This window comes from Anticarsia gemmatalis, chromosome 15 (assembly GCF_050436995.1).
Source record: "Anticarsia gemmatalis isolate Benzon Research Colony breed Stoneville strain chromosome 15, ilAntGemm2 primary, whole genome shotgun sequence".
In the NCBI taxonomy this organism is placed as follows: domain Eukaryota; kingdom Metazoa; phylum Arthropoda; class Insecta; order Lepidoptera; family Erebidae; genus Anticarsia; species Anticarsia gemmatalis.
This window is the reverse complement of record NC_134759.1, coordinates 9,982,709-10,000,000: the sequence shown is the minus strand read 5'-3', so window position 1 is coordinate 10,000,000 and position 17,292 is coordinate 9,982,709. Positions and strand designations below refer to the sequence as shown.

Here is a 17,292-nt window from a genome sequence, read left to right as displayed (position 1 = left end):
TTTTTTAATGAAAACATATAGTTGTCGAGACAAAATACTGTATTCATATTTTATTCAAGGTTTCATAAGTTTCAAAATGACTTTAAACTATTGTTTTCCACTTAAATTAATTGTTTGTATATGTAATTATAATACGAACACATACACAAAAACCTTTATCCCTAAACGCCTTCACAATTTAACCACAGCCCGAAATCAATTAAACAACAAAAGAGAACATCTAGGGTGCGGAAGGGTACAGTTTCCATTGAAAATTTCTAAAATAGATATTAATTAAAGGCACAAATGAATGAAAAATATTCATTGAATGCGAGAATGTGATGACAATAGGCTTGCGAAGTGGGTACGAACAAAAGCTTTGGATAATTGGAATCTTGCCTCGACGCACCGCGATGCCTTCATTATTTCGATGCATGCTCCTTAGGGGCTTATTCCGACCTTTGCTTTAATTGTAGGTCGTTTTAAAATAGGGGTTTCTTCAGACTGAATCATTAAAGACAGCTTTTAATGAATTTCGACCAATTAGGCACGAATTTATAAGTGGATTCTTTGTTATGATCTTTTGGAACTGTTGATCCAATTGAACTGAGGCTTTCATTGCTTTTTTATTGAATTGAATATAGGTCAACTGGACGTGGATTTAGACCTGCAAACGTTTTTAAAGTAATTTTAAAGACCAATTGAGTGTTTTCGGAGATTCAGTTGTAGAAAAATATCTTTAGTAGATCTTTGAAAGCTTCAGCGATTATTTTTTATAATAGAATATTTATTTATTTGTTAGTGTTCTATTTCATACGTGCTATACGATGTCTTCCCTTTTATTCAAGAAGAAGATAAATCGCGTGGCTTTGCTCGCATTTTATTTGAATACATTTTATAAATGTCTTGTTTTATAACAAAATATGCTTTTACTTGTTGGCTCTGAGAAGCTTAAGGAACACATAGACTTAGTATTTATAACATAGTATTGAATTATAAAGAAATAACCTATTCATTACATTTCGGACTTATTTCTTTGAGTCTCGATCTCAGCATAATATTCTCAATTTTCTCTCCTCTTTTCGGTCTCTCTGCGCAGTCGCCACTTGATCATGGGATACTATAAACTTAAACAATTGGATCGGTTAATTGAGGGCAAGAAGTACTTCCAAATTACTTTGAAAACTCGTCGTGGTTGAGAGTTCTTTACTGGGAACCGATACTGCCAAGTGGAATATTCCAGTGATTTCGATTGTTGATCTTGTATCTTATTCCATCTTGAGAGGTTGAAAAGGGATAGATTATAATATTGATCAGTTGGTTAGTCTAGTGTTAATTGCTATTGTGAGGATTTGGTTTAAGTTTTTTTGGAGTTTCTTCTGACTAAACCAGTCGAATACGCGGAGCGAAATGGCCTTTACGAGGATATTTTTATAAATTCTTATATTGGTACCTAACTGCCTATCGAGTATTACTATATTTACATGTACAGCTGCGAGTATTACTGTAAATAAACAATGTAATTTTCAACTATATTTTTAAATAAAAACAGTAATTTATTTATTTCACATCGACCTAACATGGACTGTTTATTTACAATCGAATTAAATCAACCGATATTTTGACTATTTTGTCAAACGCATGCGTTTGTGCCAATGCAATGTAATATTACTGTAGACAATAAAACTTACTTTGCAATAAAAGTATATGGCATGACGGCATACGTGGCGCAATGGTTAAGGTGGTCATCACGACACAACCATTGCATCAGGAGGTCGTGGGTTCTCGGGAAAATTATTTGTGCGATCCGCAAAATGTTGCTTTGGGTCTGGTTATTCTTTGTGTCTGTTGTCTGTATGTTTGTAAAAGTCCCCGCGACACAAGAGCAATTCTCAGTGGGAGGTGGCTTCTGTAAAAAATAATTGATTATACATACAAAAATCTTTTAAGAATCGCGGTCGTAAATGGTTATTAACCTCTACGAACTGTAAAGCAGCTAACATTCGAACAACCGAGGAACTAAACGTTTTCCAACTAGAAACTTTGCAGAGAAATCTTCCTACACTCGGTTGCGTCTAAGTTATAGCAATGCATACCTCTTACTTCTAGTTATTAGCCCATTAACCAACTATTAAGATAAAGCTTGGCACACTTTTATCTTTGTAAATGAAACCTGTTGCTTATTCATAAGAGAAATAATATAAATATATTTTCTTTGTAAGGTACGTATAATTTCGTAATTATTTTCATGTCAAATGAGAGTCTTGACACAGTTTGACAGCTGCTGATTGTATTTTTCTACTTGCTTTTCTAACTAAGGAGACAATAAAATACTGTTTGGAAGTCCATCCATTGCTCGTCTGTGCTAAAGATGCTTAACCCTTATAGAGAGTTAGTTTAGTGCACCTAACTTTGAGTTCTACTAGATAGTCAGATCATAACGATTTTTTTTGTAATTATATGATACAATAGCGTCCTCTGAACTCAGACTCAAACTTAACTGGCGCGTTACTCTAGATGCGGAGAAACCACTTAGCGTTCTAAGAAGTCGTATAAACCCCTATCTTCACTATTCAGGTGTAATAACTCAAAATTTATGCATCTTTAAGACGATTTAGTACTTTTAATAGTTCTGAAAGAACTTCGAATGGAGCGTGATAAAATGTAAATTATTTTTATGTTCGTATTTTTTGAAGAATGAATTTTCGAATGAAAAGAACCTTTGAGATTTGACCTCAAGTAAAATTTTTACTAAATGCTTTGAGTAAATATTTTAAGGCATTTATAAGATTTTTTGTATTCTTTTTTAAGCGGCGGCATGGCCTTATCGCTATAAAGGTTGACTTTTTGTGACTTTTCTTGATAAGCAGGTTTTTAAAGATAGACTTGAATATAAACAGCTTACTATCACAAGTAAATTGAAATAGTCAGTGATAAAAAAAATGCTTTTCATGAATCACACACACATTACATCTTGTTTGTTTTCCTATAAATATATTACGATAATAGTAACGTTGTCATAACAAAATGATATAAATATTGTTTGTTAAAAAAAACCCGTAGACTTGCGGTAATAACGTTATCTAATTTATAAAATTCTGGCGTCACTTTTTGTTGCCATACTCCTCCAAAACGGCTAGTCCGATTTTCATGAAATTTTGGGAGCATATTGAGTAGGTCAGAGAATCGGCCAACATCTATTTTTTATACCCCATTGACACATTTTTTTTTTAATTTACATGTCAACACAACGTTTGCCGGGTCAGCTAGTCTTATATAAAAATAAAACCAGTTACGTAACAAACAAATGATCAGAACAAAAGCAGCAAAACAAAATGCAATTAATTTCTAACACTAATGACCCTAGCTTTTATGTAGGCGTAGATAAATGCTAAATATCTCATTAGTGAGGATGGTAAACTCGCGTCAGTTATTTAACACGTCACAATCCCTGGGGCATCCTGAGAGCTTATCATAAGCCAGCGCGACTAAATAGGCCGGATTACACACAATTGGGACTCATTAGTTTGATTCAATCTAGACTGACTTGCATAAGTTTGAAATTCTAATGAGGATGGATTAGATTTTTTTAATTGTTAGTTTTATTGGTAGTTTATTTGTTTTTGGCCTGTAGTCATCTTTAGCTCTAATTAATGAATACAATTCTTTTGAAAATACGATAGTAATAATGGTCTCTAAGTTCTAATTAAAAGAAATACTGGTACCATCAAATCAACTGCCTTTGTGGTTCTAGGAGTATGGGACTAGTGATCTAAATTTAATCTAGCGTTCGATTCCCGAATCAGGGAAATTGGGAATTTCAATAGTAAATTGTTATATGTTGTTCAATAGTAAATGTTTCATGTTGTGTCGTATAAGGCTGTATAAATACATAGGCAGCTTCGGCCCTATCACATGGAAATAACATTTGAAAGCAGCGTAACGTGGGTGTCTACATAGAAGAATATAACAAACGTATATTAATTATTTAGTAGCACGAATTACCTACTAAAAACCTTATTCAATTATTAAAACGCTTGGTCATTCTATTAGCTCGTAATTTTCCTTTCCCAATATAATAAAAAGCTGAAAATGAAACGTTTACACAAAAAGCTGAAAGTTTAATAAAACATAATTTGTACTAAATTTAATAAGCAATAAGTAGACCATTGGTAAAACAAAGCTGTTTTAATTTAATTAGAAACATTTGTACACAAACAATATGGAATAAACTGCCACAAAGTGCTTGACCCTATTCTGATCGTTTCAATGGCTTGCAGTAACACCAACGTTATAATGCGAATGTCGAGTGTATAGTAGAGTTTTGTTTTGTATTCATTGGGAGGTTGTTCGGTGTGACTTTTTTTAAGAGGGATGAGTAATAAAGTTAAAATGCTTGACTGTGTACGGGTTTGTTTATTGTCTTATTAAGAAAATTAAGAAATTTTTGGTAACTAATTACTTTCAAAAGTCTTTGATTTCAGATTTCCAATCGTGAAATTAAGCATTGTTGGTGAAATTATATTCGTTCTTTTCTATCGAATTAGGCAGATTATGAAAAAAAACCGACATTGATCTCGGGTTTGCAATTATTTCTCTGCTAAATTTTATAAAATTGCGTCAGCAGCTAAGATGTGAAATCTTTACAGATAGACAGGCTTTTCATTTATACTTTAAGTATGGATGCAATTGCCTAAGAATTCTTCAAAACAGTTTTTGAAGGTATGCAAAGTCCCCAACCCGCACTTGGCCAGCGTGGTGGACTCTAGGCCCAACCCCTCTCTCATAACGGGAGGAGACCCTTGCCCAGCAGTGGGACATTAATAATTGGATAAATGTATTTATTTATGGATGCAAAAACATAACACACTGATTACTTTCTTAATCTCACTTCGCTAGGAGTTTTTATAGTTAACAAACAACTCAACAGTACCTTATCTTTACTGTGCCAGTAAGTTTACGTTTTACTATTATTTTACGACTAAACTTTGTACAGTATGTCAACAAGGTGAAACATTGGATGTTGAGCCTTAAAGGATTCGTTGTAAAGCCAGGCTTTCGTAAAACAAGGGTGAGAAAAGTGAAAAAGAACTTGATATTCCGTTAAGTAAATACTGCCTTATTTATGTAAACTGTAAGGTAATTTTATTTGGGACATTAGAAATATGAAAACAGATGTTTCTTGTCGTTTGTTAACTGTTCCATTAGCCACTATTGACTGTCATACAAACGAGTGCTAGCTATGTTAGAGCTATCAAATGTGTTATGAAGTTATGAAACTGATCAGCGCCGTAACATGTCTCGCACGAAATAATTTGTTCAAGAAATACTGTATCGTCATAATTTTTATTCGATCGCACCGAAGGTAACTGTATAGCACCGTATAATAACCATAAAGCCAGTTTCACTTACAAATATTAAATGATTTTTATGTTTTTACTAGCTGACCCGCGCAACTTCGCTTGCGTCACATAAGAGAGAATGGGTCAGTATTTTCCACGTTTTTGTTACACTTTTTATTGTTACTCTGCTCCTATTGGTCGTAGCGTGATGATATAAATAATGCTTTTTTTTACGAAATATATTCTCAAAATTATTTATATCTCTTAATATAACGAAATCGCGCTAAGGCATATCCGCCATTAAAACAGTTGCCATGACAACGGAATTTTGTTAATTCAGTGTCATTATAATATTGAATATTCGCGACTTCGTTCGCCACCTGAATTTTCCCGGGAAATGTGTCATTTTCCCGGGGTAAAAAGTAGCCTATGTCCTTTCTCGGGTATCAAAATATCTTCATACCAAATTTCATGCAAATTGGTTCAGTAGTTTAGGCGTGATTGAGTAGCAGACAGACAGACAGACAGACAGACAGACAGAGTTACTTTCGCATTTATAATATTAGTATGGATGCTATGAAATTCTAGTTCAAAACATTGAATAAAAACCTTTTTGTATGCATTGTATATGTTACTGTAAAAGCCCGGACTGTGTAATAAAATAAAAATAAAAGAATTGTTCGGACTTTTACCATTGAGAGTTGGTAAATCTTAGGTTTTACCGGAAAATCTTAGGATTTACCACAGTTCGGGCTTTTACAGTAACATATATATTGTAAATATATTGCATAATTGTAAATATTTTCTTTTTTGTTAATTATTCATAGTTTAGTATAATATTTAATTAATGTTAAACATACAAACACTTTACAGAGAAATAAATTTAAAAATGTGAATAGCAAAACCAGGTAACCTAATTTACGAAAAATCTAACAATATGTTAAAAAGCTCTAAATTCAATTTATTAATGATTCTATGAAGTGCGTTATTGACGTTGAATTTCAGTACACATAACAAACAAAACATTTGATTATTTTTACGCCCATTCGTCCGAAGTTCCTAGAAATCGCCAGTGTTTAAAATTTTATTTTCCAAAACCGTTTTTCGGTTTTTAAACATAATAAGTAATACAAAGGCTTTAACACATATATTTGAAATGTAATTCAGCATTTTTATTACAAAATAAATATTGTATTTGCTCCTAAATGTGTAAATATTACAATTAGACCGGGTTATATGGACGATTATAATTTAAATAGTCAAGTCTATTATTTTTTAGGTGTCATAATTAAGACACGTCCTAATTATAAAATGTGTACGATTTGCCACAGTTTAAGTAATTAATGTATCTAATCCTAACATTTCAGGTAATTTTAAAATTCTTAATTCGGTACTAAAAATATATGAAATGCTACATACCGGGAGCTGACGGATCTGTGATGAAAACTTTGCATACCTAAAAAGTTCTTTAACACATTTCTTAAAAGCATGAAAAGCCCCAAATCGCCTCTTTGCCAGCATGGTGGACTCAAATCCTAACTCTTCCCACGTTCGGGAAAAGACCTTTACCCAGAAGTGGGACAACACTTATGGGCTTAAAAAAAATAGGTAGATCAACTGTAAGATACCAGTAAAAAAAATCCAAGCGTTCCTATTCCGTCACAATCGTCTAATCACTTGAACTCTGATCAATAAATTCTAAAGGAGATTTTTGCCCAAAAGTTGAGGCGCCCATAGCCAATTGCGCACACCGGCAACCTTGGCGCGGTCATTCCATAGATGGGTGACCGCATAGTGGTATTTGAACTGGGCGTCTCCGTGATTCGGAGGACACGTAGAAAGTCGGTCCCGGTTGTTGTCTATAATGATAACAGTCGCTAAGCCACGTCAAAGGCCCTCGGGCGGTTTGATTAACTTATGGCTTTAAGAAAAATAGGTAGATCATCTGATTCTGTAAGATATCAGTAAAAATACAAGCGTTGCTATTACGTCACAACTAATCATTAGAACTCAGATCAATTAAATCTGACTCTATTATACGAGTTGACAATTACTTCAGTAATACCTATTACACTTAACTCTAATTAATATATTGTTATAATTGTCTGTACATTGTGGTATTGGCATTCGTTATTACCAATCAGTACTAATATAATCGATAGGGGTTGAAATGACGTAATTTATCAATTGAAATTATTGCAAATGCTATTTCTAAGAAGGCGTAAGTCTTATTATTTTTTGTTTAAAATCGAATCTTTTTCAAAGTCGTGTATTGATTTTATTTTTTTTATAAGGTAGTTTAGTTTTTTGTTACCAAACCACTATCAATTTAAAAGTAATTAGATTTAACGAAAGTATTTAAGTTTCGGTTTCTAAATGTATACAGTCAACGTGAATTTACAATAAAATCATCACACTTACTAAATACTTTCATGAAATGTTTTTAAAATTCTGCCAGCTATCACATTTCTGAAACGTTTTTGGCTTTACTATTTATTTTCTCTTTCTCTCTCACTCTCTCTCACTCTCACTCTCACTCTCTCTCTCTCTTTCTAACTCCCGAATCCCATATGGTAGTGGGTTCAACTATCCTAAACTTTCTCCTTCACTTTGCTCTCTGCTGGACATCTTCTTCGCAAAGCTCACACTCACCATCTTTAATACATTATATTAATTAAACTCTGCTTACAAAGTTAGGCCAAAATTTCAAGTATAAACATAGTCAGTGATTCATATTTGTGTTCATGTAAGCAGAGCCGTAGATTGGATAAAAGTGCTTATTCGCAGCACATTTGCAGCGAAGCAGACCTGCGGTACAATTCGCTAACTACACGTAGGAATACGATGAGATAGCGAATAACTAGTTTCTATGATATTGCGCAGTTTTCATACTGCGGCTTATTCAGTTTAACATTGTGCTTACGTTAACTGGAAGTTCCGCTTATGTGTAATATGATTTTAAGCTATTACTATCCTAGACTAGAACAACAGCTAGTTCTAGCTTCGCCCGCTTTCTTGTTGAAAATAGACTAAGGACAAAATCTTAAGACGACACTCAATTTTAATCACCTTCAGAGTGTCATGCTATTAGGTCTATTTTCCCTTTCTTTTTAATGATGTTACTGCTTTTGGTCGTAGGGCTATCTTGCTGCAAAAATCTTTATCGATTTAGTCTTTTCGAGGTTAATAATTACAAAAAAAATAAACAAAAAAACACACGTTGACTTTTATAAAGTTGACCGAAGAAGTAAAAGGATTTGAGTCCTTTGTAGCTTACGACTTTTTGCAAGTCCGGTTGGACTAACATCGCTTGTAAATAAAAGCATAATGATACGTCTCTCTCATCTTAGACAAAAAAAAATTCACAAAACATCTAGTCATCGTTAAAACTCGTCTTTTCTTTTATAAACATGAAGGTGACATACAGTATCAAAAGTTTGTAACCGCGCTATTGAACCACCTCAAAAAAGTTAATTTAAAACTTAATTAGTTTCCAATTAGCTTCGATTAGTAAATCAATCACCTGGAAAAATATCAATTAGTTATTTGATTAAAAGTTTTTAATTATAAGTAACTAATTAAATAGCTCTTTTATAATAAGTTTACGCGATAAAATATGATTAGCTTTCATAAATTTCAAGATGCCTAAGTGTAACGACACATCTGCGAAACGTTTGATGCTAAACATTTCGTTTGACACGTTTACTGTGTTATTTAAATCATCTATCTGAGAAATCGCGTTCATTGTAGTTCCGAGCCTCTTGTCGCCGACGTTCAGTGTTGAATTTTCGACAGGCGTGTCGCTACACTAATTGTTATTGTATTTTTTAACTAATATAAGTCGACGATGTGATGGTCGTGACAAGATTTTTTTGAAGTAATCATAGCCTCAAGTTTTATTTGTTTTTGGAGAGAATTTGTTTTGTAAATACAATTACATTACTATACGACGACATTAATCTACATTCCAATTTGTAATGACTTCTACAATATATTAACCATTGTGTTTCTTTGTTACAGATCGGGAACCTGAAGCACTATTATTTATTATCACATCCACACGTCAGTAAAAGATCACCAAATGCGAGCATCGACCATTTTAATAGACTGAAAAATGACCCACAGGTAAATAATTCACTTTTACTTTTTGCCGATTATTTTTAAGTAGCTGTCGTCCGCTGCATGGTCTGTGTGTTAGGCGATTAACACACTGCCCCGCACCACGCAGCGTAGCGCGTGAATGCGTGTTCGAACGTTGCTTGTAATTTCGTTCGTTGTATCTCCGTTTGTATGGAAAACACGCACAGTCTAACACACAGAAAATGCATCCACGCGCGTTCATGCGGATCACGCGCATACACGCGGAGAAACATGCACCCCCGCGCGTAGGTGCGGGGCGAGACGCAAGGTATGGCACACCGAATCCCGCAGTGCCGCGCGTGATTTTTATCAAGACTATCGTGATGCTCAGTACTGCACGACCACCACAGAGAACGGCGAATAAATGAGAGCCGCCGTGCGTGAATCTACAAAACACACCTACGCGCGTGAGTGCGCAAAAAACCCGCGCGATGATGCAGATCTGCACTCCCGCAGGAACGCGCGTAGGTGCGTCGACACGCAATATGCAGCATGATGCGGGGCAGTGTGTTAATCGCCTCACTGGTGTTCCTCGTTCTAACTGTTATGTATACCAGTCGCTAACCCAGCATAATCTTTGCTAAATTATTATTATATAAGACTTATGATAGGTTTTATCCATGAGTAATCTTTTCACGCATTCAAACTAACATCTGTCCGCTTGTTTTATATTGCTAGTTTTTTAATTAAATGTATTCCGAGTTGAAATGAAACGTGATATTACCAGCCTTCATTATTCAGTTAATTGTCACTCTGTAATACATAACTAGGATAATTATACGTCTAATCAATTCACACCAGGCACGTGTAACATACTTGCTAACTTTACACGAGGCGGGTAATTTAATAACTGGGTACTAACAGGGTGGAAAAAATATAGGTTGTAAAGGAAAACTAGACGAAATATCGAAGAAAATACTTTAATTGGTTATAAATGAAATTGGCTTTTATTTTCTTAAATATAATTGTAGCTTCATGTCAAATATTTTTAACCACCGACGCAAAAAGAGGGGTGTTATAAGTTTTACGTGTCTGTCTGTCTGTCTGTGGCATCATAACTCCCGAACGGATGCAGTGATTTCGATTTATTGATAAATGCCAACAAAAATATATTATAGCCTATGTTTGGTCCCAAATCTTTAACTGTCTCCATGCTATTTCATGAAAATCGGTTTGACTGTTTAGCCGTGACAGAGTAGAGGACAGACAGACTAACGTAATAATTCTTTGATCATATTTAAGTATGTATTTGCTAAATTTAAAATATTTTTAATAATGGCAAAACTTTTCTTTATAATGTTCATTATGTCATGTAATTTTAAACTCCACAGAGCAATAAATTATTTTGTTAAAATGTTATAAACTCATAAAAAATTACAATAAAATAGAGATACTATGCATATTAATTACCTAACATTATATTTGAAAATTGCCTCTAAATTACAAGAGAATGTATAAACTTTTAATGGGCTTACATAATATACATTTTAGTGAAGATTAATTCACTAAGGTGTAGTTAAGTTATTTAAATTTTACAAATTGGACCTAACCAAGTATACCTAAGAACTTACTTACTTATAGTTAATTTTAATTTATACGCTATATTATAACATTCATGCAACTTAATTTTAATTTAATATTTATTTGTAATAAAGATTTTATTTAAATTAACACACTGTATACGCCTACGGCTCTGAATGCAAAAAAACGTGTGTTTGTTCATAACTTTCATGTCAATACCTCTATACCGATAAGTAATTACGTCCGCGGTGATGAAGTAATAAGTACCTGAAAAACAAAACATTCTTACCCGTTCATTTTTCACAATAAATTACGAGTGAGACTAGATTAGGTGTAAATTAAAGTAAAAAAGTTATTTAATTCTTAAATTTTGAATAATAATTTATTAAATTCACATTAATTATGTTATAGAAAACTGAATAAATGTTGAAAAAAAATGTTGAAACTGAACAAATACTTTATTGACAACGCTTAATATAAGTCTGTTTAAAATTTATGTTTAAACGTTTATCTTGTACTTAAAATATTTTTTATCGAAAAGAACCTCATGATTTATATTTAAAAAGTTTCTACAATAAAAATAACAAAACTGGTCTAACATTTTTTTTAATGAACTACTTTAGTAGAAACTAAAAAATTTAAATAGGCAAATTGTAGAGCAAAACGTTTGGATTCCAAGATAGTAATTTCTCAGTATAAACGTAGAGTACTTAATAATTCGCAAGCCTTCAAATATCTTCAATACAACACAAACAGTAACTTGTTTACCAAACATTAATATCGATACTTGATTGACAACGGTCTACCATGAAATTATTCATCGGGATAATCCTTAAACTTATCGGATTGGATATCATGACTTCGCGGCGTTCAATAATTAATTCTAAGGCGTATTGACGTAGGGTTTTGTACCTAAGACTTGGCCGGTTAGTTAATCTTAGCGAATTTGAATGGAAATCCTAACTTTTCCACCCAACGGGTTCCGAGAATAGACCCAGTGGGGTATAAGGATCATTTTACCTGTTATTTTACAAGTTAATTTATTAAATTATGTAATACTCGCTTGTTTGGACGGACTGGAGAGTTTGAATAGAGGTGGATATTTTAGAAGCGCGGAGTTATTTGTATGTGCTTTGTGTGAGCTGCTTGGAATCGACTGGTATTAAATTACGAGTCTCTTCGCTAAATATTAACTGGTTTTAAGTTACATATTTCAAACATTCAGACAGAGAAATCACACAAATAGAGATTTATTTTGTTATAAGTTTGATTTGTGACACCATAATGTCAAAGCCGGATTATTATCATCTAGTTGTTTTTTTGAGAGGTGACTTAGCGATTGAAGGCTTTTCGGTAATTTTATTTTGCGCAGTGGTTTAGGTCACCACGCCGGTACTATTGCGTCGGGAGCTCGTTGGTTCGATTCCCACATGGGCTAATTTTTTGCGCAATCCACAAACAAACGTTTCGAGTTTGGTTGTGCTTTGTATGTTTGTAAAAGTCCCCGCGACACAAGGGCAATCCTAACCGCGGGAGTTGTCTTGAAAAAAAAAGAAAAATAAATGTTATTCTTTGGTCAAACACATAAAACTCAAAAAAATCGGTTAGTTGCCGATTCAACTCTAGGAAAGATGAATTTTTAAACAAGTCGGTCAGAGCTCTGAAAACTTTCAACTAATATTAGATAAACTCAACAGGTGAGATGGGTGATGCAACAGCGCGAGCTAAGACGAACGAAAAGGGACCATCAATGGAAGCCGCGTCACGTGATGCGCCAGTCCAGTGTACCCGCCTTCCCAGACCCGCTGTTCAAAGAACAGTGGTATTTGGTAAGAAAACATAGTACAAACATATAATTAACCCTTTTTCTTGACTTCTCTTGCTTCATATGGTATGAATACTGAAGTATTTTATAGGTAGAAACAAAATGATTCTAGAGGTTTTATGTGTTATTATTTGACTATTAAGTGAATAATGTGTGAATAGAATAATAAAGTAATGTGTGAAAGACAGACTGATCACTAGCGTGTGCCGTAGGAACTTTTTTTAATTTTTAAGGTGTAGCTTAAACGTGAAGCTCTCGATACAAGAGCAACGCGAGGGTACATTTTTTTACATTTATTTTTACAAGGTGTCCTAAAATACGTACTTGCACTGTTGGCAATAAATACCACTGGGTTATATTTTCCATGAAAGTTTCTCAAATCATAAAGTAACAGGAGTAAAAACTAAAGTTCTAGTGTTATTACATAGAATAAAATATATAAGTAAATAATAGAGAAAGTAGGAAGGAGTACAGGATAGTCTCTCGATATACTATTAAGAGTGCAATACAGAGAACTTCGTGAGGAAGCAAGAACTCTTACAAATGTACGTACCATAACTAGAATCAAAGTTAGAATGTAGTAATATTAGTTCAAAAACATTACTGGGAATATTAATGATGTGAACTTTCTAAGAATATGATGTATGCTATGGAATTGCAATAAGATGTTTCCAGTAATAGTAAAATATTTCTACTAGAGGGTAGAGAAATGTCTATTTTTCTACGAATAAAATATATTTTCGAAGTTACCGACGTTTGTTAAAATAATTCAACTAACGAAAACTATGTCATAATTACTATTATCATATTCAATGACGGAACAATGCTTCCTAAGAATTCTATACAACCTCATTTCCAGGGGCGGTGAATACAAAAACAAAACAAAGATTATGAACGCTATGGTTCTTCCGTAACGAACTGGCCATTGTCCATTTATGACGGTCAGCTCCGCATCTCATAACAATTTAAACTCGCATTAAAAATCAAAATTCTCATTTTCCTCCATATTCATTTCAGTTTAAGAGAAAAACAACTCAAACATCAATTTTAATATGCAAAAGGTACCTTCACAAATTAAAAAGAAGCGAATTTGAATCACGTACCTCTCCTAAATTAATTATAGTGCATGAATAAAATTATTATAATTTCATGAAACGATAATCGTGTTAATAATATTTTTACGAGTAAAAAGCACTTTAAATTCAAAATGAGTATCAAAATATGCAGAATATTTCACTAGCAGATGTAAAATGTAAAATAATTTAACACTACAAAATGTAGTCGGCGAACTTTCGTTGAACAATAGCACCCCGTCTCATTTGTACTAAAATTTATCCTTCACGAAGAATAGTAAGGGAATTACTAATTCAGTAGTTTTGTCCCTAGGCTGAGGTATAAAACGTATACATCTTCTCTTTATACCGGTATAACTCGTGGCCTTGATGTGCTATTGTTTTATAAGGCCACTCGTAATGTTTCTACCTTTGTGCCTGAAGTACTACTGTATTGAACGAAACGAAAGTGAGAATGAATTTCGATGAATAAAATATAGCCATGTACCGAGAAACACGAATTATATATTTACTTTGATGAATTATTCGGGATTCTGGAACTTAGAATTTTGGCTGCGTGTTTAATGAATTTTCTAACACACGCACTTACATTTTGTATTTACGCCACACTGTAAATGTAACATACGCTTGTTTGTTATATCACAAACATTAGCCGCATGAAACCTATTCACTACCTTTTCGTTTCATATCCCATGTTCAGGAAATTATACTCCGACATTACAATACATTTTTAACGGCCCAAAGCGCTTCCACGGCGCACAAGTATCTATTACACGCACGCGACTAAAGCTTACATTATGGATTCAGCGCACACATCGTCGAGGAAGTCCACTCTGGTTTATTTCTTACTCGTTATTTTTAGATTATAAGTGTAGTAATATTTCAGAATGGAGGCGCCGCCGACGGTTTGGATATGAACGTCGGCTACGCGTGGAGAAAAGGATACACAGGCAAAGGAGTGGTCATCACAATCCTAGACGATGGCATCCAACCCAATCATCCAGATCTAATACAAAATTATGTAAATATTTTTTATTTCATATCGCCCCTAATATATCGAAACTCATTAATCATGGCGGCTAAGAGCTGTCAAATGAAAACCCAATTTGGAACAAACCATTTCTCTTTAGCGGCCGTGTATTACGTAAGTGAAGTGTATTGAACGGGAAACCCGATATTGTAGGATCCTGCAGCATCGACGGACATAAATGGGAACGACACGGACCCGACGCCGCAGGACAATGGCGACAATAAACACGGCACCCGGTGCGCGGGCGAGGTAGCTGCGGTCGCCTACAATAGGTACTGCGGCGTCGGTATCGCTTACAACGCTAGCATCGGAGGAGTCAGGATGCTCGACGGCCTTGTTAACGACGCAGTGGAAGCTCAAGCGCTCGGATTTAACACGCATCACATAGACATCTATAGTGCCTCGTGGGGGCCCGAGGACGACGGAAAAACAGTTGACGGCCCCGGCCCTTTGGCTAGAAGGTATTGTCTAATTGCATGCGATTTAGAGAAATGGTTACAGGCGAGCTCATTAAAAAGTGCTTTGTTTCAGGGCGTTCATAAACGGTGTGACGAACGGAAGAGGGGGAAAAGGGTCTATTTTTATATGGGCGTCGGGAAACGGCGGTAGGCACACGGATTCCTGCAATTGTGATGGATATGCGAATAGTATATTTACTATATCTATTTCTAGCGCCACGCAGGGAGGGTATAAGCCGTGGTATTTAGAGGAGTGCTCATCCACTTTAGCGTCGACGTATAGTTCGGGGACACCGGGTCGAGACAAAAGCGTAGCTACCGTAGACATGGACGTTCAATTAAGACCCGATCATATTTGTACAGTAGATCATACGGGCACTTCAGCGTCGGCTCCTTTAGCCGCTGGAATATGTGCATTAGCGCTAGAAGCTAATCCATTACTAACGTGGAGAGATATGCAACACCTCGTCGTAATGACCTCGCGTTCACAACCGTTAGAGAAGGAAGAGGGATGGATCGTAAATGGCGTAAAAAGAAAAGTGAGTCACAAGTTTGGCTACGGACTAATGGACGCCGCTCAGATGGTAACATTAGCCGAACAATGGACAAACGTACCCCCGCAGCACATTTGTAAGTCACAAGAAATAAACGAGGACAAGTCTATTGAAACGTCTTTCGGTTACACGATATCAGTGCACATGGATGTGAATGGGTGCAGCGGAACGATGAATGAGGTCAGATTTTTGGAACACGTTCAATGTAAAATTTCACTGAGCTTTTTCCCACGAGGAAATTTACGCATATTGCTTACGTCGCCAATGGGGACGACTTCCACCCTTTTATTTGAAAGGACGCATGACGCAACCAGTTCTAACTTCGACGATTGGCCGTTTTTAAGTGTCCATTTTTGGGGAGAAAGTGCCGAAGGACGTTGGACCCTTCAGATAATAAATGCCGGCAATATCCACGTCACTTCACCGGGCACATTGAAAAAGTGGCAATTAATATTCTACGGTACGGCCACCAATCCGATACGGTTACGAAATAAAGGCTATTTTAACTCGAACAGTGTTTATCAGGAAGAGAAGGCTTACCATATTAACGATGTTTACGACGCCTCGGAATACTCACAATTCCTCAATGAAATCGAACTTGGCATTTCTGATAGACGCAATTACCCTAAAAACATTCCTTCCGCCCAACGGAAAAACGTTTTGGCAGATGCCAACGACAAACAAGTGCAGAGGCTGTGCGATCCAGAATGTGACTCACAGGGTTGTTATGGGAAGGGGCCAACGCAGTGTGTTGCTTGCAAACATTATCGTTTAGATAACTCGTGTGTGTCGAGATGTCCTCCGCGGAGTTTCGTCAACCAAGGCGGCGTATGTTGGCCGTGCCACGAGTCTTGTGAGACTTGTGCGGGAGCAGGGCAGGACTCCTGCCTTACGTGCGCGCCGGCACATTTGTTAGTTGTTGATTTAGCTGTATGTTTACAACAGTGCCCCGACGGATACTATGAAGACCCCGACGCAAACGCTTGCTTCCCGTGCGCTGAACATTGCGACACGTGTTCTGAAAAGGCAGATATGTGTTCGTCGTGCGCTCATAACTATGTTTTGTACAATGGATCTTGTTTAGCGGCATGCCCGCCGGGAACACATCAAAAGGATGATTTCGGATGCATGCCGTGTCACGAAACGTGTGAATCCTGCCACGGCCCCAGTGTAAATGCTTGCGTTTCGTGCCGCATCGGAGATTACGCATTCAAGAATCGCTGCCTCCCAAAATGCCCTCCAGGATATTATGCCGACGCTCAAAGAAGAGAATGTCTGCCGTAAGTATTATTGTTATGATAATTTATCTTTGCATTCCATTCCGTGATGAAACAGAGCTCGTCAATCTTACGAACGCTCGGAATTCCAAA

The 17,292-nt window shown here is 35.6% G+C and overlaps 1 protein-coding gene across 1 annotated transcript in view; it reads left to right on the top strand.

Moving 5' to 3' along the window:
- The window catches only part of LOC142978867 (furin-like protease 2), a 39,917-nt gene that overhangs the window by 16,906 nt on the left and 5,719 nt on the right, over positions 1-17,292 (top strand). Inside the window, exons 2-6 of the mRNA XM_076123461.1 lie at positions 9,342-9,446; positions 12,680-12,811; positions 14,767-14,901; positions 15,064-15,371; positions 15,442-17,202. Of these exons, the coding sequence (XP_075979576.1) occupies positions 9,342-9,446; positions 12,680-12,811; positions 14,767-14,901; positions 15,064-15,371; positions 15,442-17,202 (2,441 nt within the window). The remainder of the gene's footprint in view (positions 1-9,341; positions 9,447-12,679; positions 12,812-14,766; positions 14,902-15,063; positions 15,372-15,441; positions 17,203-17,292) is intronic.